The 23284-nt window shown below is 44.0% G+C and overlaps 2 protein-coding genes across 3 annotated transcripts in view; both read left to right on the top strand.

The window, feature by feature from the left end:
• Positions 1-23284, top strand: part of LOC141105649 (alpha-2-macroglobulin-like protein 1) — a 583128-nt gene that overhangs the window by 400990 nt on the left and 158854 nt on the right. The window lies entirely within an intron of this gene.
• Positions 1-23284, top strand: part of LOC141105416 (alpha-2-macroglobulin-like) — a 162132-nt gene that overhangs the window by 17073 nt on the left and 121775 nt on the right. Inside the window, 4 exon segments of the mRNA XM_073595279.1 lie at positions 440-585; positions 13313-13462; positions 17936-18101; positions 22452-22532. Coding sequence (XP_073451380.1) covers positions 440-585; positions 13313-13462; positions 17936-18101; positions 22452-22532 — 543 coding nt within the window.

Genomic DNA, 23284 nt, shown 5'->3' with positions numbered 1-23284 from the left:
AGTTTTTCTTTTTTAATAAATCTGCAAAAATGTCAACAATTCTGTGTTTTTCTGTCAATATGAGGTGCTGTGTGTACATTAATGAGGATTAATGAAAAATGAACTTAAATGATTTTTAGCAAATGGCTGCAATATAACAAAGAGTGAAAAATTTAAGGGGGTCTGAATACTTCCCGTCCCCACTGTATTTACAGCTTGTGTTAAGGATGCTAGCTACTGTCGGTGGTAAATTACCACAGGCTTTCACTACTAAAATACAGCATGACTTCATATAATAACTCACGTATTTTAGTAGCTTGTTTTAGTGAATGCCAAAACACTTTTTGAAAAACTCTGTGTGGCATCTTACCACATACTCCGATTCTGTAAGATACCACTTTGTGAATGGAGCCACAGTTTTTTTTACCAAACATTAACTTTATAACTATTTCTCTCATAGACTTACAAGGTGAAACTGCTGTCAAACTTTCTCTTACACCCGGAACATCATCATCACTACGTGTATTCTTTTACATCTTACTACCAAATGGAGAACTTGCTTGGGATTCAACAGTATTCAAAATACAGAGGTGTTTCAAAAATAAAGTGAGATCACTTTTTTGTCTTACTTACCTAGAAATTCGGAAATGTGAAAATCCAAAAATCCGAAAATAAGAAAGAAAATTACAAAGAACTAAAATTCTAAATAATAGCTAACTAACTAATAAGGCCCCTTGCACACTGGGGCGGTTTGCAGGCGCTATTGCGCTAATAATAGCGCCTGCAAACCGCCCCGAAAGTGCCGCTCCTTGCATTCCAGTGTGCAAGCCCCGAGGGCTTGCACACTGGAGCGATGCGCTGGCAGGACGGTAAAAAAAGTCCTGTCAGCAGCATCTTCGGAGCGGTGAAGGAGCGGTGTGTATACTGCTCCTTTACCGCTCCTGCCCATTGAAATCAATTGGATGGCGCGGCTATACCGCCGGCAATGCGCCTCTGCAGAGGCGCTTTGCGGTGGTATTTAACCCCTTCTCGGCCGCTAGCGGGGGGTAAAACCGCCCCGCTAGCGGCCGCATACCGGCGGTAAAACGCCGCTAATAATAGCGGCGTTTTACCGCCGACGCCGCCCCCGCCCCAGTGTGCAAGGGCTCTAATAACTAACTATGAAATTATAGGTATTGGAATTTCCTTTCAAATTTGGCTGTTAGTGAAGTTGATGAATACGAATTTATCCGAAGTCACGAATTATCCAAAATAACAAATGCAGCATCAAAACAAATGGAACAAAACAAATCAATAATAAATAATAAGAATATTAGAAAGGTTTTATTAGTATTATTATTATTGGTATTTATTATTATTATTAATTCAGTATGTTCCATTCATTTAGATGCGGCATTCGTTATTTCGGATAATTCGTAACTTTAGATAAATTCGTATTTGTTACATTCACTGGCAGCCAAATTTGAAAAGAGATTCCAATACCTACAATTTAATACATATAGTTAAGTTATATTAGTTAGTTATTATTTCAGATTTTCCAGGGTTTTGTGATTTTCTGATTTTCGTTCTTTTTTTGAATTTTTGTTCTTATTTTTGGATTTTCTTATTTTTGGATTTTCTTATTTTCGGATTTTCTCGGATTTTCTCATTTTCGAATTCTCTCATTTCAAACTTATGAATATTCGAATTTACGAATTTGCAAATATTCAAATTTACAAATTTTCAAATATTCAATATTACGAATTTTTGGATTTTCGAATTTATACATTTTCAAATATTTGAATTTACGAATATTCAGAAAAATTTGTTAAACAGGTTTTCGTTAATTTGGATATTTCCAAATTATGATGTGACATTACTTTTGCAAAGTGACAACACTGATACTCTTACAACTGGATATGTAGGTGCTCTTACATTAGGATCTTATGGTACCACTGCCAAGCTTTCATTACATTTCCCTTAGCAGAACATGCTGTCCACTGTCTACATGTTACAGGAATTTTAAAAAATTGTAGTGACCCTACTTGGAACCCTCGCTGGGTGACACCTCCATTCTCACAAACAGGGCATCTGATTTTTTTTAGGGCCTACTGCTCCCTACAACATTCCTGATTGCATTTTAGCTCTGTTACCATATCTATGGGAGCCTTGCTCCTGATCATGGTTTAAATGGATCAGATGATACAGAGAGGGGAGTTCCCTTATTGAACAAGAGCCAAGGCCTTGTGTTAGTAATATCTGGTGTGCTACTCTGTGTGGCACTCCTAACTAATGCTAGGCCCAGTTAAAATTCTTCTTGTTATAAGTGGACTTTATGGCCAACCAAGGCAAATACAGCTCAAAATAGTCCACTTAAGTGCTTATGTATGTTTGCAACTCTTTATCTAATTAATTATGTAACTGGTATGTGTGTACCCCTAACATGGTCTGGTTTAGCATGTACCCCCACATTCATTATCTGAGGTAGATAATTGATGACCTATTACCCTGTTTCCCCCAAAATAAGACCTAGCATGATTGTCAGTGATGGCTGCAATATAAGCCCTACCCCCCAAATAAGCCCTACCCTGTTTCCCCAAAAATAAGCCCTACCCTGAAAATAAGACCTACAAGGACTTTAACTAGGGCTTATTTGGGGGGTAGGGCTTATACTGTAGCCATCAGCGACAATCACGCTAGGTATTATTTTTGGGGAAACAGGGTAAATAGCTTTTCACTACATACCTTATTCTCTACCCTTCCTCTCTTTCTGAGCCTTTCAATCCCCCAGGTGAGTCTACAAAGACTATTTTCTTTCTCTTCCCCATCTTCTCTTCTTTGTTTTTTTTTTTTTACCCTTCTATCCCCTCCGCTCCCGCTCTCCACTTTTTTTTTTGGTTTAATTACACTAATTGTTGACCCTGATGGCAGGTATCTGGTTCTGGCGGGTTCAATCTATAATTCTTCTATAATGTTTGCCATCTACTGTGCTCCTAATTTGGGTCAAACCGAATACTTTGCACATTTTGTCAGAGTATTTGACTCTCTTACTCACGTTATGTTAGTGTTTTGTGGGAACTCAAGCTCAGTCATGTATCTTCATAAAGATCCTCATGATCCAAGTAACCATACTGTATCCAAAGTGGATATTTCCATGGCCAGGAAGTTTTGTTCTCTTTTGCCTTAGTACAGTCTTGTAGATGTTTGGAGGGAAAAGCATCCTTCTACTGTATGTTATACATTTCACTCTAATCCCCACAACTCATTCTCTCACAAATTGATTCATCAAATTTTTCACCCCCTGACAGACAGTGCATCTATCATCCCTATCCCATGGTCTGACCATGATATAGTGGACTTGAGATTTGATTTACCATTGCCTGATAAGTCTGGTTTAAGCTTAAGGAACTATAAGGAACTTCTTTGATAGTACCTTGTCCCCCTGAAAATTTCCTGTGCAATCCCAAGCCAATGCTTTTGAGGATGTCAAACAAATGGTTATTTAAGGGCATATTTGGTGGGACTGCGCAAATGTGAAAAGATTTTGGATTATGGTCTATCAAATGCTCTATACAGTTAAGGGTATGTCCTTTATTAGGGATGAGCTTCGTGTTCGAGTCGAACCCATGTTCGACTCGAACATCGGCTGTTCGCCCGTTCGCCGAATTGCGAACGATATGGGCCGTTCGCGTCAAATTCGTGTGGCGCGTCACGGCTCATAATTCACTGCGGCATCGCAGTGCATTGCTGGCTGATGATTGGCCAAGCATGCACTATGACCCGCATGCTTGGCCAATCACAGCGCCGCCTGAACAGAGAGCCGTAATTGGCCAAAGCCAAGGAGGCTTTGGCCAATTATGGCTCAGGGGATTTAGTACACGCCCCACACTATATAAGGCCGCCTGCACGGCGGCCCTGTGTAGTGTGTGTTCCGACGTTCATTAAGAGAGAGAGAGAGACAGACAGTGACATTTGATTTGAGTTAGATAGATTAGGCAGAACAGTCAGTCAGTTAGCTGCACTTACAGTGTATTGTGTATATATATGCATCCCAGGTGTTGCATATATATATATACACTGTATTCAGTTTAGCTAGATCCGTTCCTGTTATCTTCTAGACTATTTACATTTAGTGCAGTGCGTCCTGCTCACAGTGTTCAGCTAGATCCGTTCCTGTTATATTCCTACTGATAGGCAGGCTTGTCTTGTTACAGTATTTACAGCTACCTGAAGAAAATTACTGGTGTTCCTTTGATCCTATTAGTACCACAGTCAGGCAGCTAGACTATTTACAGTTAGTACAGTGTGTCCTGCTCACAGTGTTCAGCTAAACCTACAAGTTAGTGGGGTGCGTCCTGCTCACAGTGTTCAGCTAAACCTACAAAAGTTAGTGGGGTGCGTCCTGCTCAGTGTTCAGCTAAACCTTCAAGTTAGTGCGGTGCGTCCTGCTCACAGTGTTCAGCTAGATCCGTTCCTGTTATCTTCTTACTGACAGGCAGGCTTGTCTTGTTACAGTATATACAGCTACCTGAAGAAAATTAATCGTGTTCTTTTGATCCTATTAGTACCACAGTCAGGCAGCTAGACTATTTACAGTTAGTGCAGTGCGTCCTGCTCACAGTGTTCAGCTAAATCTACAAAAGTTAGTGGGGTGCGTCCTGCTCAGTGTTCAGCTAAACCTTCAAGTTAGTGCGGTGTGTCCTGCTCACAGTGTTTAGCTAGATCCGTTCCTGTTATCTTCTTACTGACATGCAGGCTTGTCTTGTTACAGTAAATACAGCTACCTGAAGAAAATTGCTGGTGTTCTTTTGATCCTATTAGTACCACAGTCAGGCAGCTAGACTATTTACAGTTAGTGCAGTGCGTCCTGCTCACAGTGTTCTGCTAAACCTACAAGTTAGTGGGGTGCGTCCTGCTCACAGTGTTCAGCTAAACCTACAAGTTAGTGGGGTGCGTCCACCTCACAATGTTCAGCTAAACCTACAAGCTAGTGGGGTGCGTCCTGCTCACAGTGTTCAGCTAGATCTGTTTCTGTTATCTTCTTACTGACAGGCAGGCTTGTCTTGTTACAGTAAATACAGCTACCTGAAGAAAATTGCTGGTGTTCTTTTGATCCTATTAGTACCACAGTCAGGCAGCTAGACTATTTACAGTTAGTGCAGTGCGTCCTGCTCACAGTGTTCTGCTAAACCTACAAGTTAGTGGGGTGCGTCCTGCTCACAGTGTTCAGCTAAACCTACAAGTTAGTGGGGTGCGTCCAGCTCACAGTGTTCAGCTAAACCTACAAGCTAGTGGGGTGCGTCCTGCTCACAGTGTTCAGCTAGATCCATTTCTGTTATCTTCTTACTGACAGGCAGGCTTGTCTTGTTACAGTAAATACAGCTACCTGAAGAAAATTGCTGGTGTTCCTTTGATCCTATTAGTACCACAGTCAGGCAGCTAGACTATTTATAGTTAGTGCAGTGCGTCCTGCTCACAGTGTTCTGCTAAACCGACAAGTTAGTGGGGTGCGTCCTGCTCACAGTGTTCAGCTAAACCTACAAGTTAGTGGGGTGCGTCCAGCTCACAGTGTTCAGCTAAACCTACAAGCTAGTGGAGTGCGTCCTGCTCACAGTGTTCAGCTAGATCCGTTCCTGTTATCTTCTTACTGACAGGCAGGCTTGTCTTGTTACAGTATATACAGCTACCTGAAGAAAATTAATCGTGTTCTTTTGATCCTATTAGTACCACAGTCAGGCAGCTAGACTATTTACAGTTAGTGCAGTGCGTCCTGCTCACAGTGTTCAGCTAAATCTACAAAAGTTAGTGGGGTGCGTCCTGCTCAGTGTTCAGCTAAACCTTCAAGTTAGTGCGGTGCGTCCTGCTCACAGTGTTCAGCTAGATCCGTTCCTGTTATCTTCTTACTGACATGCAGGCTTGTCTTGTTACAGTAAATACAGCTACCTGAAGAAAATTGCTGGTGTTCTTTTGATCCTATTAGTACCACAGTCAGGCAGCTAGACTATTTACAGTTAGTGCAGTGCGTCCTGCTCACAGTGTTCTGCTAAACCTACAAGTTAGTGGGGTGCGTCCTGCTCACAGTGTTCAGCTAAACCTACAAGTTAGTGGGGTGCATCCACCTCACAATGTTCAGCTAAACCTACAAGCTAGTGGGGTGCGTCCTGCTCACAGTGTTCAGCTAGATCCGTTTCTGTTATCTTCTTACTGACAGGCAGGCTTGTCTTGTTACAGTAAATACAGCTACCTGAAGAAAATTGCTGGTGTTCTTTTGATCCTATTAGTACCACAGTCAGGCAGCTAGACTATTTACAGTTAGTGCAGTGCGTCCTGCTCACAGTGTTCTGCTAAACCTACAAGTTAGTGGGGTGCGTCCTGCTCACAGTGTTCAGCTAAACCTACAAGTTAGTGGGGTGCGTCCAGCTCACAGTGTTCAGCTAAACCTACAAGCTAGTGGGGTGCGTCCTGCTCACAGTGTTCAGCTAGATCCGTTTCTGTTATCTTCTTACTGACAGGCAGGCTTGTCTTGTTACAGTAAATACAGCTACCTGAAGAAAATTGCTGGTGTTCTTTTGATCCTATTAGTACCACAGTCAGGCAGCTAGACTATTTATAGTTAGTGCAGTGCGTCCTGCTCACAGTGTTCTGCTAAACCTACAAGTTAGTGGGGTGCGTCCTGCTCACAGTGTTCAACTAAACCTACAAGTTAGTGGGGTGCGTCCAGCTCACAGTGTTCAGCTAAACCTACAAGCTAGTGGGGTGCGTCCTGCTCACAGTGTTCAGCTAGATCCGTTTCTGTTATCTTCTTACTGACAGGCAGGCTTGTCTTGTTACAGTAAATACAGCTACCTGAAGAAAATTGCTGGTGTTCTTTTGATCTTATTAGTACCACAGTCAGGCAGCTAGACTATTTACAGTTAGTGCAGTGCGTCCTGCTCACAGTGTTCTGCTAAACCTACAAGTTAGTGGGGTGCGTCCACCTCACAGTGTTCAGCTAAAGCTACCTGTAGAAGGTTGGTGGTGTTCTCATACAACAGGCAGGCAGTTGATTTTGCTAGCTGCAGTATCAGTACATATATATATATATATATATATATATATCCCAGCTTAGTGCAGCTACAGGCCATTAGTATGTCTGGAAGGCCAAGAAGGAGAGGCAGACAGTCACAAGCCAATAAGAGAGGGCAAGCAGGCTCTGTGTCTAGTGCTGGTCGTGGAGACGGTGCATCCTCATCAGCACGTGGCCATGGGACACGCTTGGCCTTTTTTTCGGCAGCTGGCCATGTTGAGCCACAACATGCGGAAGACTTGGTCGAGTGGATGACCAAGCCGTCCTCATCCTCCTCATCCTCTCTCACCCATGCCCAGGGTACTTTGTCTGGCAAAGCAGCGGCCTCTTCCCTCGGCTCAATGTCATCAGTGACTCCTTCCCTAGCCCCACCATGTCCTCCTGAGGAGTCCCTCGAACTGTTTGACCACAGTGTTGGGTACATGCTCCAGGAGGATGCCCAGCGTTTGGAAGGCTCTGATGATGATACTGAGCTCGATGAAGGCAGTAACACGAGCACGGACAGAGGGGGTGCCCAAGAAGGACAGTAATCTGGCAGTCATGCTCCCCCTGCTGCAGCATACTGCCAGGTTTGCTCCAGTGATGAGGAGGGAGGGGATGATGAGGTCACTGACTCAACGTGGGTGCCTGATAGGAGAGAGGAGGAGGAGGAGGAGGCGGCACATCACCAACGAGGCAGGATGCCCTCCAGGGGCCAGGCTAAGGGCAGCACATTGACTGCATCACACCCCAAAGCTCCACATGTGCAGGGCGCTGCAGTCTCTGCGCGTTATTCAAAAAGTTCTTTGGTGTGGGCCTTTTTTGAGACGAGTGCATCAGATCGCACCGCTGCTATTTGCAACATATGTCTCAAGCGTATCTCGCGTGGCCAAAACATCTCCTGCTTGGGTACCACATGCTTGACCAGACATATGTTGACCTGCCATGCAGTTCGTTGGCAAGCGTATCTAAAAGACCCACACCAAAGAACAAAGAGGACCTCTGCTTGCTCCTCATCAGCTGAGATTTCCAACCCCACTAGGCCTTCAGTCCTCTCTGAGACCTGCACTGACAGGAATGAAGGTTTAGAATTAGGTGTGTCACAGCCACGTACTTGTGGGCAATCTGATTTTGGTACACCGACGTCAGATTGTACCAGGCAAATTTCCCTGCCCCAGCTGCTGCACCGCCGAAAGACGTTTGCTCCCAGCCATCCACATGCCCAGCGGTTGAATGCTAGCTTGGCAAAATTGCTAGCACTTCAACTGCTGCCTTTTCAGTTGGTAGACTCTGCCCCCTTCCGTGAGTTTGTGGAATGTGCGGTTCCTCAGTGGCAGGTACCCAAATGCCACTTTTTCTCACGGAAGGCGATTCCGGCTCTTTAGCAGCATGTGGAAGGCAATGTCCATGCCTCGCTGGACAGGGCGGTCAGCGGTAAGGTGCATATTACCGCTGACTCATGGTCCAGCAGGCATGGACAGGGACGTTACCTAAGTTTCACGGCGCATTGGGTGACTCTGCTGGCAGCTGGGAAGGATGCAGGACAAGGTGCAGTAGTGTTGGAGGTTGTTCCGCCACCACGCCTCCAAAATGCTAATGATTGTGACACACCTCTCTCCTCCACCCCCTCCTCTTCTTCTTCCTCCATGGCCTCTTCCTCGGAACCAGCGGTGCTCCGTAGTCGTTCAAGGGGCTACGCAAGTACGCAGGCCAAAAGATGCCATGCGGTGCTTGAGCTGGTGTGCTTGGGGGACAGGAGCCACACTGGAGCAGAGGTTCTGTCAGCTCTGCAGGGGCAGGTTCAGAGGTGGTTGATGCCACGCCAACTTAAGGCAGGAATGGTGGTTTGCGACAATGGCACCAACCTCCTCTCTGCCCTCCGACAGGGACAAATGACCCATGTGCCCTGTTTGGCTCACGTCCTTAACTTGGTGGTGCAGCGGTTCTTGGGCAGGTACCCGGGCTTACAGGATGTCCTGAGGCAGGCCAGGAAAGTCTGTGTGCATTTCCGCCGGTCATATAATGCCAGTGCTCGGCTGACGGACCTCCAAAAGGAGTTTAACCTGCCCAAGAACCGCCTAATCTGTGACATGCCCACCAGGTGGAACTTAACGTTGGCCATGCTGCAGCGGCTGCACACGCAGCAGAGGGCCATCAATGAGTACCTGTGCGACTATGGCACCAGGACAGGGTCAGGGGAGCTTGGTTTTTTTTCCCCACGCCAGTGGGCCATGATCAGGGATGCATGCACTGTCCTGTCACCATTTGAGGAGGCCACGAGGATGGTGAGCAGTGACAGTGCATGCATCAGTGACACTGTCCCCCTTGTCCACCTGTTGGAGCACACGCTGCATGGAATAATGGACAGGGCACTTGAGGCAGAACAGAGGCAGGAAGAGGAGGACTTCCTTAGCTCTCAAGGCCCCCTTTATCCAGACAGTGTTCCTGCGTGCCCGCCGATCACACAGGAAGAGGACGAGGAGGAAGAGGAGGAGGAGGAGGAGGAAGATTGTGTCAGTATGGAGGTGGAGCCTGGCACTCAGCATCAGCAGCAGTCTTTAAGGGATCAGTCCCAAGAAACACATGGACTTGTACATGGCTGGGAGGAGGTGGCTGCGGACCATGTCGTCCTTAGTGACCCAGAGGACTCCGGACCGAATGCCTCAGCAAACCTACGCTGCATGGCCTCCCTGATCCTGCAAAGCCTGCGTAAGGATCCTCGTATTCGTGGTATCAAGAAGAAGGACCAATACTGGCTGGCAACCCTCCTTGATCCACGTTACAAGGGTAAGGTTGCGGACCTTATCTTGCCATCGCAGAGGGAGCAGAGGATGAAACATCTTCGGGAGGCCTTGCAGAAAGGTCTGTGCAACGCATTCCCAGAGACTGGGAGGTTACAAACTCCTGTTTCTGGACAACGTGTTGCTGAGCCTTCGGTCAGTCAAAGAAGGAGCGGTGGAGAAGGTGGCCGTCTGACCAATGCGTTCAGACAATTTTTTGGTCCGCAGCCCCAAGGTATGATCGGTTCCAGCAACCATCGCCAGCGTCTGTTTTACATGGTACAGGAATACCTAGGGGCAAGATCAGACTTGGACACCTTTCCCACCGAAAATCCTCTGCGTTACTGGGTCTTGAGGATGGATCACTGGCCAGAGCTTGCACAGTATGCAATTGAGCTACTGGCCTGTCCTGCATCCAGCGTTCTTTCGGAACGCACATTCAGTGCTGCTGGAGGCGTGGTAACCGATCACAGGGTGCATCTGTCCACTGACTCGGTCGATCGACTGACCTTCATAAAAATGAATGAGTCTTGGATCACCACCAGCTACCAAGCACCTGATGCTGATGTAACCGAATAATTTTTTTTGAAATCTCAGATCCCTTCAAAGACTGCCTATGCTGATGCTGAGTGACTATCCCTGAGTAATTATCCTCTTCCTCCTCAATCATCACGCTGATAGCTTGTAAGAACATTTTTGGTTCTGGTCGCCACCACCAGTGCCTAAGGCACAATTTTTCAGCCCCTGTTTAACAGGGGCATGTAATTACAATTTTTGATGTAATACTTTGCAGCAGGGCTCGTTCCTGCATTCCAACTAGAGTGTCTGTGAGGGGTTGCAGTGTTGTGGCACCAGCACCAGTGCCTAAGGCCCATTTTTTCAGCCCCTGTTTAACAGGGGCGTGTAATTACAATTTTTGATGTAATACTTTGCAGCAGGGCTCGTTCCTGCATTCCAACTAGAGTGTCTGTGAGGGTTTGCAGTGTTGTGGCACCAGCACCAGTGCCTAAGGCCCATTTTTTCTGCCCCTGTTTAACAGGGGCGTGAAATTACAATTTTTGATGCAATACTTTGCAGCAGGGCTCGTTCCTGCATTCCATCTAGAGTGTCTGTGAGGGGTTGCAGTGTTGTGGCACCAGCACCAGTGCCTAAGGCCCAATTTTTCAGCCCTTGTTTAACAGGGGCGTGTAATTACAATTTTTGATGCAATACTTTGCAGCAGGGCTCGTTCCTGCATTCCAACTAGAGTGTCTGTGAGGGGTTGCAGTGTTGTGGCACCAGCACCAGTGCCTAAGGCCTAATTTTTCAGCTCCTGTTCAACAGGGGCATGTAATTACAATTCTTGATCTAATATTTCACAGCAGAGCCCTGTGAGGGCTTACAGTGTTGTGGCCACAGCAACACCTAAGGCCCAAATTTCTGCTGAGTATATAGGGCAGGACCCTACTTTCAAACAACTAACTTACAAATGACTCCTACTTGCAAACGGAAGGAGACAACAGGAAGTGAGAATAAATCTACCCCTAGGAATGGAAATTCTCTCCTGTAAGAGTTAATATGGGAAAAACTTTTCTCCTTTCCACTGATGCTTTATCACCAATCCTTGTTTCACAAAAAAACCCAAATTTTCAAAAAATATTTGTCATTAGGACAAAAAGTGAGGTGAAATCTTCTGAAGAGGAGCACAGACAGCAAAACAAATGTCACAGGGGTGATAACCCTTCCCTATGTTTTCCAAAAAGCTTAAAATAGATGTTTTGGCTGGAGCTAAACACGTTAAAAATGTACCAGTTCAAAATTACAAACAGATTCTACTTAACAATAAACCTACAGTCCCTGTCTTGTTTGCACCGCCTGTATACTGCTGTTCAGAGTATATAGGGCCTGGTGGCCCCACACCTTTCCTTATTTTAATTTGGGTGCGGGGTTCCCCTTAATATCCATACAAGACCCAAAGGGCCTGGTAATGGACTGGGGGGTACCCATGCCGTTTGTCTCACTGATTTTCATCCATATTGCCAGGACCCGACATTACATTAAACCTGCAAGCAGTTTTAAATGAGATTTTTTCCTTTAAAAATGACATTTGGTGCAGGGACTGTTCTAAACACGGGAAACATGCGTCACTTTACAGGCATACTATAGACACCCCTCAGGTACGATATTTAAAGGAATATTTCACTTTTTTTTTACTTTAAGCATCATTAAAATCACTGCTCCCGAAAAAACGGCCGTTTTTAAAAGTTTTTTTTGCATTGATACATGTCCCCTGGGGTAGGACCCGGGTCCCCAAACCCTTTTTAGGACAATACCATGCAAATTAGCCTTTAAAATGAGCACTTTTGATTTCGAACGTTCGAGTCCCATAGACGTCAATGGGGTTCTAACGTTCGTGCGAACTTTCGGTCCGTTCGCAGGTTCTGGTGCGAACCGAACCGGGGGGTGTTTGGCTCATCCCTATCCTTTATATAAAACCCTATGCAAAGCTCTCGACTAGAGACTAGAGTCAGAGCGAGAGAACTGGGATCTCACGTGACCGCACAGCGGCGCTGTAAATTAAGGTATTTTGCTGCATAATTTTTACAAAAACACATACACTTTAGAGTATAGCTTGCTGTAACACGGGGGATTCCAGGATTTGTGATTAGTGACTTTACAACCGCTTGAAGTATCATCGTGACAATGCAAGTGAGTAGATGCTAAAGATGAACACTGTAATGGGCAAATTCTTTTGAACTTCTAATTTTCTTCCACTCCCCCTCTATATTTCTCCTCTCCCTCTGGGGGTTAAATGGGACCAGAATAGGATAAGGGTGCCATAACCCCATCTCTTTCCATCCCCCATCCCCTATCCTACATAATATAGCCTTTGGGGGGATTGTTCAATCCAGTTGATCTCCCTTATAATGTTTTATTTTTTTTTTTTATTATTGTTCCAACTTAACACTATTGTGTAGGTGCAGTATTTTCTGCCTTATAATTTTATTGTAAGAGATTTTTTAAATTTATTGTATGATTTATTACAGCAGCGCTGCATTTAGAGTGATACCACTTGTCTTGATTTAAGAACTAATATAAGAGCTGCTCATACTTTTCAAAATCCCTCTATGAAGGTCAACGTATGTGTTGTTGTTTTTATTATTGTCTCCAGCTTTGACATTTAAGCTGGCCATACACCTATAGATTATCTGCAGATTTTTTATGGTTGGATGGAAAAAGTGCAACAGATTTCTCCATGTATCCTAAACTGTGTGGATGGAGGAATCTCTCACTGGGCCAGGCTTCATTATCTTGCTAGTCGGCCCTGCTGACTCTCAACCTAAACAATGCCTGCACCCAATCAGAAAGTTCAGGTATTGTGAGAGCCAGCGGGGCTGACTAGCAAGATATGGAAGCTTGGGCCAGTGGGAGATTCTTCCATCCACACAGTTCAGCATAGATGGAGGAATCTGTTCCACTGTTTCCATCTGACCATAGAAAATCTGCAGATAATCTAAACTTTATCTTTGTCCTACTTTTTAATCCCCAGGTATCTGTTGGGTTCTCCCCTGATGAGGTCCTCCCAGGATCAGATGTGTCTCTTAAGGTTCAGGCTGCTCCTGGCACTCTCTGTGGTCTTAGGGTGGTGGACAAGAGTGTGATGCTAATGAAGCCCGAATATGAGCTGACTAATGAAAAAGTTAGTCAGTTGGTCGCCAGTGTGTTCTTTGTGTGATACTCCAGAAACATTTCACAGGAGTATTCAGGGCCCTAAAATTATGACAGGGTATGGAAACCTTCCTTGTCACTGATGGAGATGTTATTTATATACAGAAACAAGGAGGTCCTTAGGGCCTCTTGTCCTGCAGGATGATGAGGACTTACGCAGCAGACTGTTTAAAGGCACTAGAAAAAACAAGAGGAGCTATAGTAGTGGATTCAACATGTCCTCCAGTTATGCCTGGTCATACTGTAAGCCAGTGGCAGCACGTCCATACGGGGCATAGGGGCGCTGCCCCCTGATCCATTTCCTAAGTTTCATGCAGGGCGTCAGACGCTTGGATTCCAACAGGGTTTTTTTTTAAGCACATGATTAAAATCTGAAGCTCTAATTGGCTTAAATAAAGGGTGGGCTCGGGGGACAGATTACTGCGTCCTAAGCCCACCCAGTTGTGTGACAATAGCAAATTAACATTATCTTCCTTATTCTCCTCCCAGCCATAAAGGAAGTGGGTCCTGAGACCCAATGGTGTCTCAGGACACACTTCCTTGCTCAGCCAGGAGGAGAAGCAACGGGCCAGCTCTTCCGTCCCCCTGTGTCCTAAGTTAAGGTCAGTCTCCTGCAGGGGGTGGGGTTGATCGCCACCACATTCTCTTACATCTAACGCTGGTGCTTGCAGTGGTCCGCCCGCTGCCCATCTCCCACGTGGGGGTTGAGGTGCTTGCGGCGGTTGCTGCCTTCCCGTGCCTCTCCCCCCAGGGGGGGGTGACATTATTTTGACGCCCCTCGCCCGAAATATTTTGCACCAATCGTCACTGCTAGAAGAGTTGCCAGACTCTGACATGAGCAGCAAAAGAAGCATCTCAGCAGGGATAGGCACAGGTATACTGCTGTGTAAGTGAAACCTGGCAATGAGTGTTGACAGAGCAGCTTCATAGCGCATGGTGTGTGACTGCAGATCTTAGGTGAAGTGACCACTGTAACGATCATTGCTCCATTTACCAGACTAGAAGCTGGACTCTGTTTTACCACTTGAGTACCAGTCTAAAATAACCTGTCATTTCTAGACCATTTTTTAGTGCTCTGGTAATTTAACTGACAGGTACTAATGCAGCACTTTACCCAAATACATTTGTAGCATTTCCCACATGTGGGTTGCTGAATTTAGATTGCCCTGAGCCTCCCACTGATTATCCTGCAGCCAGTTACATGGTATTTTCATACAGCCAGGTGCACTTACTCTTCCACTCATTGTCCCCAATGTCTCCAATGACCAGTGTAGGGGAATTTGTTGTTATGTTTTATTTGGAGAACTTGGATAGGACAGGGGAATTAGTATGATACTCCAAATTAAATATGCACAAGTGAGACCAACTCTCTTTCTGTAGAACTGTGGAGCAGATTATCTGCTGAACCATACAGAGTCTGTATGAAAGAACAAGTCTCTATGTAACAGAAGAGACTCAGTGGACTTTGTTAGTGGACTTAAGTCTTCAAGACTCTTCTAGCCAATGTCCCCTTTAGCTCACAAACCCAATATGCTGACTTCTAGAACCAGAAGGGGATTTCAGCAACACACAGTCTCCGGGAGCCCTTCAGGGTTCTGTTCTCACAAAATGTCCAGGGACAGCTGGTAGCCTCCTTCCAACTTCCAAGCAACACTCTATACCAGATAGTGATATCAGACCAGTGATACCAGACCATAGTGATACCAGATCAGATCCATAGACTTCCTCTCTCAGTCAGCTTGCACGGGAACCCTGTGTTGAAGCTTTTAGACTTTAGGTCCTCAGGTCAGGAACCTGAGGCCGCATGGCAGCCTATACTGGGGAGAGGCAGCCGACCCCACCCCACCTGAACCTCCTCCCCACCTGAAACTTATCATAAGTGATTCATGCTGATAGCAGAGGAACAAAGCAGCAGACAGTAATGACACGTTGTGCTTCTAATTGAGAAAAGTACACACTTTAGAGGGATATGATTTGGTCATATTTCATGTCTGAGGTTTACAACCACTTTAATGTTCAGATGTGCAGGATACAGTATGTGAAATGGTTAATATACAGAACACTAGAGTCAGAGATGGGGGGGGGGGTGAAATGACTAAAAAAACTCCAAACCATCCCTGTGCCACTAAAACAGAAGAAAAGAAACTGCAGCTGTTGATCTATTAATTCCTTCCCCTGGGAAGGGGAGGGATCAACACAGTAAACAATAACATGTGATCACTGTGGTGACCAATCACAGCCACCACATGATACCAAGCCCCTTAGTCTAATGATGGCTCATTATCAGTACACAAGGATTTCCTGGCAGATAGTTGTCCAATGACTATTTATCCAGTACCATTTATAAATGCATCAGGTAAATATAGGACCACTGATTTTGAGTTTAAAGATGTACAGGGATAGAAAGAGGGTTAAGATCTGTTTGTCTGTGCCTAATCTGATCATTGACCAAAAGTTGCTCAGTGTAAGGCCAGCTTTACACCGCTCTAGCAGCATTCCTACCTGCTGTTGACTGTTGCCACTCGTGTTATAGCAGGTCTAAGGAGGAGGTCTAAGGAGATGCATGCTCCCATAGTGAAATAGGGCTGTAGTTCTGCATATCAAGTTCTGAATCCAGTTCTGCATATCAAGTTCTGAAATCCAGTATACGCTGGTTATATATTCAGCTGAGGAGTGTTCCCCTGAATACCCTCTTTGTACAAAGACAGTTGAGGTCCTGACCAGGTGTCCTCACCATTAATCTTTGTTGTCCTACAAGGATTGACAAGAAGAGAAGTGGACTCATGTTGTATGCAGAAAAAATGTTTAGATTATAAGGAAATAAGTGTGGTTATTGACTCCCATTGACCACTAAGCCTATAAGCTGTGTTCAAGCATCGGTTTCTTGAAACTCTCTGATTAAGACTGTAATAAGCAGTGGCGGCTGATGCTGGAGGATTTTGAGGGGCCCACTCCAGGTCTGCAATCACCCTACAGCGGAGCTCCCCTGGACTGTCTGTGAAGCAGCCTTCTCCTCCAGTCTCTCCTCCCTCACTCTCCAGGCCGCTGTCATCTCTAATCCATTCTCTGTGTACATAGTTCTGCCATTAGTCTACCTGTCCCCGGTGCCAAAAGGAGTCCTCATGCCTGGAACTGGTCACATGGCCCCCCTGCCCTCCTTTTCCACCTGTATGTCAGTCACGTAATGTAAGTCACGTGTCCGGCCAGAGGCACTCCTCTCCCCCCGACACTCCGTCACTGCTCCCCACCGTTTCACTGGCTCAGCTGACCAGTCAGTTATGAAGAGAGTGGCATCTCTCTGAATGGCAGATGCCGATTTGCTAGCATTGCAGGGTGGGAGGGCTCGGGGTGCAGAGGACTGCGTAAAATGTAAAATTGTAAAAATGTAAAATGTAAAAAATGTAAAGTTGGCCAATTAGGTGTGGTCACATGCCTATGAGGGGGTAACAGAACTGGTAGAAACCTATTGGTCCTGTGCCCCACACAGTACACGGCCACATAGAGCGAACTGGGGGGTGGTGCCGTGGGCTGGGGTGTTATTTTTTGCTGCCTGTGATCTGTTGTAGATATTTTTCTTCACTTCCTCTCAGAGAGACAGAATAGGAAATGAGAGTAAATGTCTACAAATTTAATGGAATTTCCTTCTTAGACAGTTGTCCCAAAACAAGTGTCCCTATTGGAAGGCTTCCCCTCTATTCCTGTTTTGGTAATACCTGTAAAATGTTTTACAACATGACAAATAAAATGGTTGAATCTTCCCAGTGGGGACACGGACAGCAATGAAAATGGGATATGGATTCTAACCCTTCTCATGCAATCTAAAACTAAAAGTAATGTTTTGGCTGTACATGCACTTTAACATTAGCTATTCACTTGCTCAAGCAAATATAAACATTGGTATTGCACTATTTGTGCCACATACAGCAGTACAGCTAGAAATGTTTTTTAACCCTGCACATCAGACATTTAGGCTGGTATCTCCATTGCAAAGAGCAGCATGCTGCCATACTCATTTTTGCTTGACTTCCAGCATTTGAGAGGGGTCTTTAAGAGGGTTCCTCAAAATGTGGAATCAATTCCAAATGCACTGGAGTAAATGCCATAATGTGGTGAGGGGTTAATGTACAAGGTACAAAGTAAAGGAGCCCATTACCTTGGAGAAAGGGTAAAGAGGCGTTAAGAACCCCTTGCATCTCACAGATTTATTATTTATGTAGCAGATGGTGGGATTGGAAATACCAGTGGTGTGGTTAGAGTTGTGAAAGACCTGGGGCACAATGAGGAAAGGTGCCCTGCAATGTATGTGTCATGAGCATGGCCATATTGCGCCTAACAGTGGGAGTGGCTTAAAGGAGGATGATTCATTGTATACACTGCTCACATATGCCACAGTCTTGTATGTACATTATTTCTTATAACCTTTGCTAATTCCCATTTTTTCCAGATTTACAATCTGTTTCCTTATTCGGATTCTGGTGACTATGACCATCGAATCCAGGAGTCGGAAGGCTGTTATTATTCAGAGCATTTTACTGCGAGCCCCAAACGTTCTCTTGATGTATACGGCATATTAAAGTGTGACATCATAGTATTTGTTGTTCAGTCGTTTAGTGTGTCCGACTCTTCATGACCTCATGGACCATAGCGCGCCAGGCTTTTCTCTCCTCCACTACCTCCCAGAGTTTGCTTAACTTCATGTTCCTTGTTTCGACGATGCTATCTATCCATCTTGTTTTCTGTCGTCCTCTTTCTTTTTTCCTTCCATTTTTCCCAGCATCAGGGTCTCTTCCAATGAGTCCTCTCTTCGCATTAGGTGGCCAAAGTATTTGAGTTTCAGCTTCAGGATCTGTCACTCCAGTGAATATTCAGGGTTTATTTCCTTCAGGATTGACTGGTTCGATCTTCTGACTGGTTTGATCTTCTTGCCATCCAAGGGACTTTGAAGAGTCTTCTCCAACACCATAGTTCAAAGGCATCAACTCTTTGGCGTTGGGCCTTCCTTATGGTCCAACTTTCACAGCCATAGGTTACTACTGGGAATACAAAAGCTTTGACTATATCGCACTTTATCGGTAGGGTGATGTCTCTGCTTTTTATAATGTTGTCTAGGTTTGCCATTGCTTTCCTCCTAAGAAGCAAGCGTCTCTTAATTTCATGGCTACAGTCACCATCTGCCGTGATCTGGGAGCCTAGGAAGATAAAATCACTATCACTGTTACCATTTCTTCTCCTTCTAGTTCTATCCTTCTACTTCTATCAAAGTGTTTAATCTGTTGTAAAAAAGAAAACACTTAAATGTGCAGCAGGGCTGTAAATGTATTTTTTTTTCTTTATTATTGTGATACTCAAATGACTCTTGGTACAATATAATAATAATGTGCAAAGTACATGATTGCAGCTGTGTTAAAGTGGTAGTAAACCTCACTTTAAAAAAAAAAACCCTGCAAGACAATGGCATGTTTTAGTATGTACCATATACTAGCACATTACGAAATACATACCTTAGAATGAAGCCCTCCAGCAGCGCGCTGTCTCCGCTGACAAGGCTTCCATCTTCACCTGATCTTCCTTCTGGTTTTGAGTGCTCTGGCTGTCTGATTGACCAAGTTGCAATGATGCCACTCCCATGCATGAGCATGGTTGCTACATGTGTTGTAATATGTTTGCAGATTTATGTAGGATATTATATTATTATATATGTGTGTACACATACAGTACAATACTGACATATTGGCCAGCCAGAATTCAGTTGATAATGGTTGAGTTGACAACTCAATTCTGGCCTGTCCAATAAGTCAGTATTATACTGTCAGTATCACTCTAGTTATGATTTGGTCTTTGTTGAATCAGTTGTATTATAATATGCTGAAGGCTATGACATATATGCATGTAAAGAACTTTCTACCTTTCATGGCGAAGATACTGGCAAGTATTTCCACTAATGTTTGTCTGGACAGAAGATCTGATAAACACTGATAAACGCTGATACTATCTAAACCATCTTGTGGTCCCATTCAAGTGGAATTTTGGACTGAATCCAAGTAACTGCTCTGTTGAAGGCAATGAGGGGTTGACCTACAGCAAATTACAAAAGAAAATTGAGGCTGGCAGAAGTTTAATTTTGGACTGGTGAGGAAAATTACTAAAACTGAACAATTCATCTTTAAAAATGAAACCCTTGAGACTGGAGATGAGAGAATCCTGGACTTATGTGGATTGGAGCTCCCAGAGCATACCAAGCTTTACTTTCAGTGAGATGGTGAGAGATGTGATAAAGTCAGACCGAGGACTGGACTTTGACATCAGCTTGTCTTTGTGCAATATTCAAGATCTGGATATGATATACTGAAGAAACTGCAAGCTTGGAAATAAGGTCTAACAGCTATACGGGACACTGATTTTTATCAAATCCTTTTCCAGTCATGGTCTAAAGTTATATTATCTAATAACTGTTGAAAAATCAAAAAGTTCATTTTAAAGGCTTACATGCAAGTTATTGTCATAAAAAGTGTTGGGGACCCTGGTCTTGCCCCAAGGGACATGTATCAATTACATTTTTTTTTTTTTTTAAACGCCTGTTTTTTCGGGAGCAGTTATTTTTTTAATGCTTAAAGTGAAACAATAAAAATTAAATATTCCTTTAAGTATTGTGCCTGGGGGTGTCTATAGTATGCCTTTAAGTGGCACATTTTCCAGTGTTTAGAACAGTACCACAGCAAAATGACATTTCTAATGGAAAAATTGTAATTTAAAACTGATCGCAGCTGTAATAATTGTCGGGTCTCGGCAATATAGATAAAACTCATTGAAAAAAGAGCATGGGATTCCCCTCAGTCCATTACCAGGCCCTTTGGGTCTGGTATGAATATTAAGGGGAACTCTGAACTAAAATTTAAAAAAAAAATTGCGTGGGTGTCCCCCTAAAATCCATACCAGGCCCTTTGGGTCTGATATGGAAATTAAGGGGAACCCTGCACCAAAATTAAAAAAAAAATGACATAGGGGTCCCCCCAAAATCCACACCAAACCCTTATCCGAGCATGCAAACTGGCAGGCTACAGGAAAATAAGGGGGACGAGAGAGCGCACCCTCCCTCCAGAACCATACCAGGCCACATGCCCTCCAAGTCCTTTATTAAAAAATAAAAAAATAAAAATGTCCCACGATGTCCATTCATCTTCTTCTATCACGCCGAAACAGACCAAAAAAGAAAAAAAAATCTGCCACCGAGGCTCCCATCATCTGACGCTTCTTGGCTTGTGACAGTTCTTATATAACTGAGGGCGGGGCCATCCAGTGACATAAAAAGATGACCCCGCCCCCCTCTGATGCCACGGGGAAGCCATAGGAAAGTCCCCATGGTGTCAGAGGGGGTGGGGGTCTCCATTGTGGAGACGCTTATAAATTCAGTAGTGTTAGGACTGCAAGCATACACAGGGTCCGGTGAAGAGGCCTTGCAGCTTATGCATTCGTTTGCAAATGCATGCTAACTAAACCCCTGTTTTTAGCGCAGACTGTTGGACAGGTTAATTTGGTTGGTTGGCAGACTGGTTGGTGAGTTGAGCTATGGAATGTTCTGTTTTTGTCTTTCATGTGATAGCCCTTCCATGTGCTCCTTGCTGTAAAGGCCAGTTATAGGTGGGAGCAGGGGCCATTTGTTTGTTATTGATGTATATTGGTCTGGGGACACACTGTACACCTTTGCTGCCATTGTGCTCCTGCTGGGTGTCCAGTGTGCTCCTGTTCCTTTAAGGGGGATTGGGCTACCTCCAGGCCCACCTGCCCCTCATCTATCCATTTAATGCATGTGCTTCCAGTGTGGAGACGCTTATAAATTCAGTAGTGTTAGGACTGCAAGCATACACAGGGTGCCGTAAAGAGGCCTTGCAGCTTATGCATGCGTTTGCAAATGCATGCTAACTGAACCCCTGTTTTTAACGCAGACTGTTGGACAGGTTAGTTTGGTCGGTTGGCAGACTCATTTGTTTGTTATTGTGGTACTGTTCTAAACACGGGAAAAATGCACCACTTTACAGGCATACTATAGACACCCCCCCCAGGCAAGATATTTAAAGGAATATTTCATTTTTATTGTTTCACTTGCTCCCGAAAAAACGGGCGTTTTTTAAAGATTTTTTTTTTTTTTTTGCATTGATACATGTCTTATGGGGCAGAACCCGGGTCCCCAAACACTTTCTATGACAATAACTTGCATATAAGCCTTTAAAATTAGCACTTTTGATTATTCATGTTCGTGTCCCATAGATTTTAATGGTGTTTGTTTTTTGCCTGTTCGGTATGTTCGAACCGAGGGGTTTTCAGCTCATCCCTAGTAGCCAGTTTTAACTTCATATTTTATTTGAGCCATTGTAAAGCATTCCATACCTTAAATCATAATGATATGTTTGATTTATGGGTCAGTCCTAGTAGTTAGAACTGACCCAAGTGGGGGTATATGTTGTAATATGTTGGCCGATTTATGTAGGATATTATATTATTATATATGTGTACATGGCTCCGGTTGTGTTCACACTGCACACCGTCACTACTCACAGGCATTTAAGTACTTAGGGTGTACAACATTAGTATGTCTTGACCTGCTGTACTTACCCATATCAGGATTAATTCCTATAATTTATATTTTTCATAGACACTCCTAAACATCCACCCCTGAAGAAGTGTATTTCACAAAGCGTTGGGCCCTAAGGATGTAGTTACATGCCCTAACAACATAATATCAGGATATGTCATACTCATTTTTAACCTTTGTATCATTCATCGAGCTGCCAGCTGTCACAGGAATTGACTATGCTATATATATGTGCCAAGTGTTTACTAATTATACATCTATTCATATGATGTTATTATTTTATGCATACGTACATTATGATGACATTTACTCATTGACTTCTGTATATGAATTTTAATTTCAATATTTCTTTATTTCTTTTTCAACATAGTGAACAAGTTATATGTTTGTTACAATAAGTCGGATGTTCCAACTGGAGCAAGTAAAACCGAAACCAACAAAGTACAGTTAGGTAATGTAGAGATATCCCTACAAGTTAAACTAGACAGTGGGGAATCAAGTTCAGTATTTTAACATTTTAACATAACTCAACTCCAGACGGGGGGAAGGGGTGGTGGTGAGGGTGAGGAAGCACCCGCTAGTTAGGCAACTTACTTACATCAGTAGATGGGGGTGAATAGGAGAATAAATAGGAAATACAAGAATGGGAGAAAATTACAACAGGGATGGTACATTATGTGGTTACAGTACATTTTGGATTACTGTTGATCTGTATTTATATTCAATATGCATATGTATTAATATGATAACACTTCATTACCTATTTTTCCACATGATGTACCATTTACATGTATTTATAATTTTTTACTCTAATAAAATCAACCACGTTTTCTTCCACCTCATTCAAAGTCCCAAATTTCCCTTTTTTTTGTCTAAAGGTGAATAAAGGACCATAGAAGTATGTATTGATGGTAATTACAAGTAGAGTCTTTTCACTTTGATTAACAATAAGATCAAATAGTATTTTGGGTTGACCTAGCAGAAACCCCCCGGTGTACTAATATTTCAGGGGGACAATTCAAGCTGACAGTCAGTCTTTTCATTCTCTATGAAGTAGAGGGCCACAGGTCTAGATATAGTCTAGGACAAATGGGACTCTGAAGGCTACTGTTCGTTGTCATATTTACTCTGTTGGATTTTGCCATCTGTTGCAAGTATCTTATGGACTTTGTTCTGTCTGAAGCTTCAGAAAAATGCATCTCC

The sequence above is a fragment of the Aquarana catesbeiana genome, linkage group LG08, assembly GCF_042186555.1.
Source record: "Aquarana catesbeiana isolate 2022-GZ linkage group LG08, ASM4218655v1, whole genome shotgun sequence".
Taxonomy (NCBI): Eukaryota; Metazoa; Chordata; class Amphibia; order Anura; family Ranidae; genus Aquarana; species Aquarana catesbeiana.
Note: the sequence above shows the minus strand (reverse complement) of the source record. Positions and strands in the feature narration are given on the sequence as shown.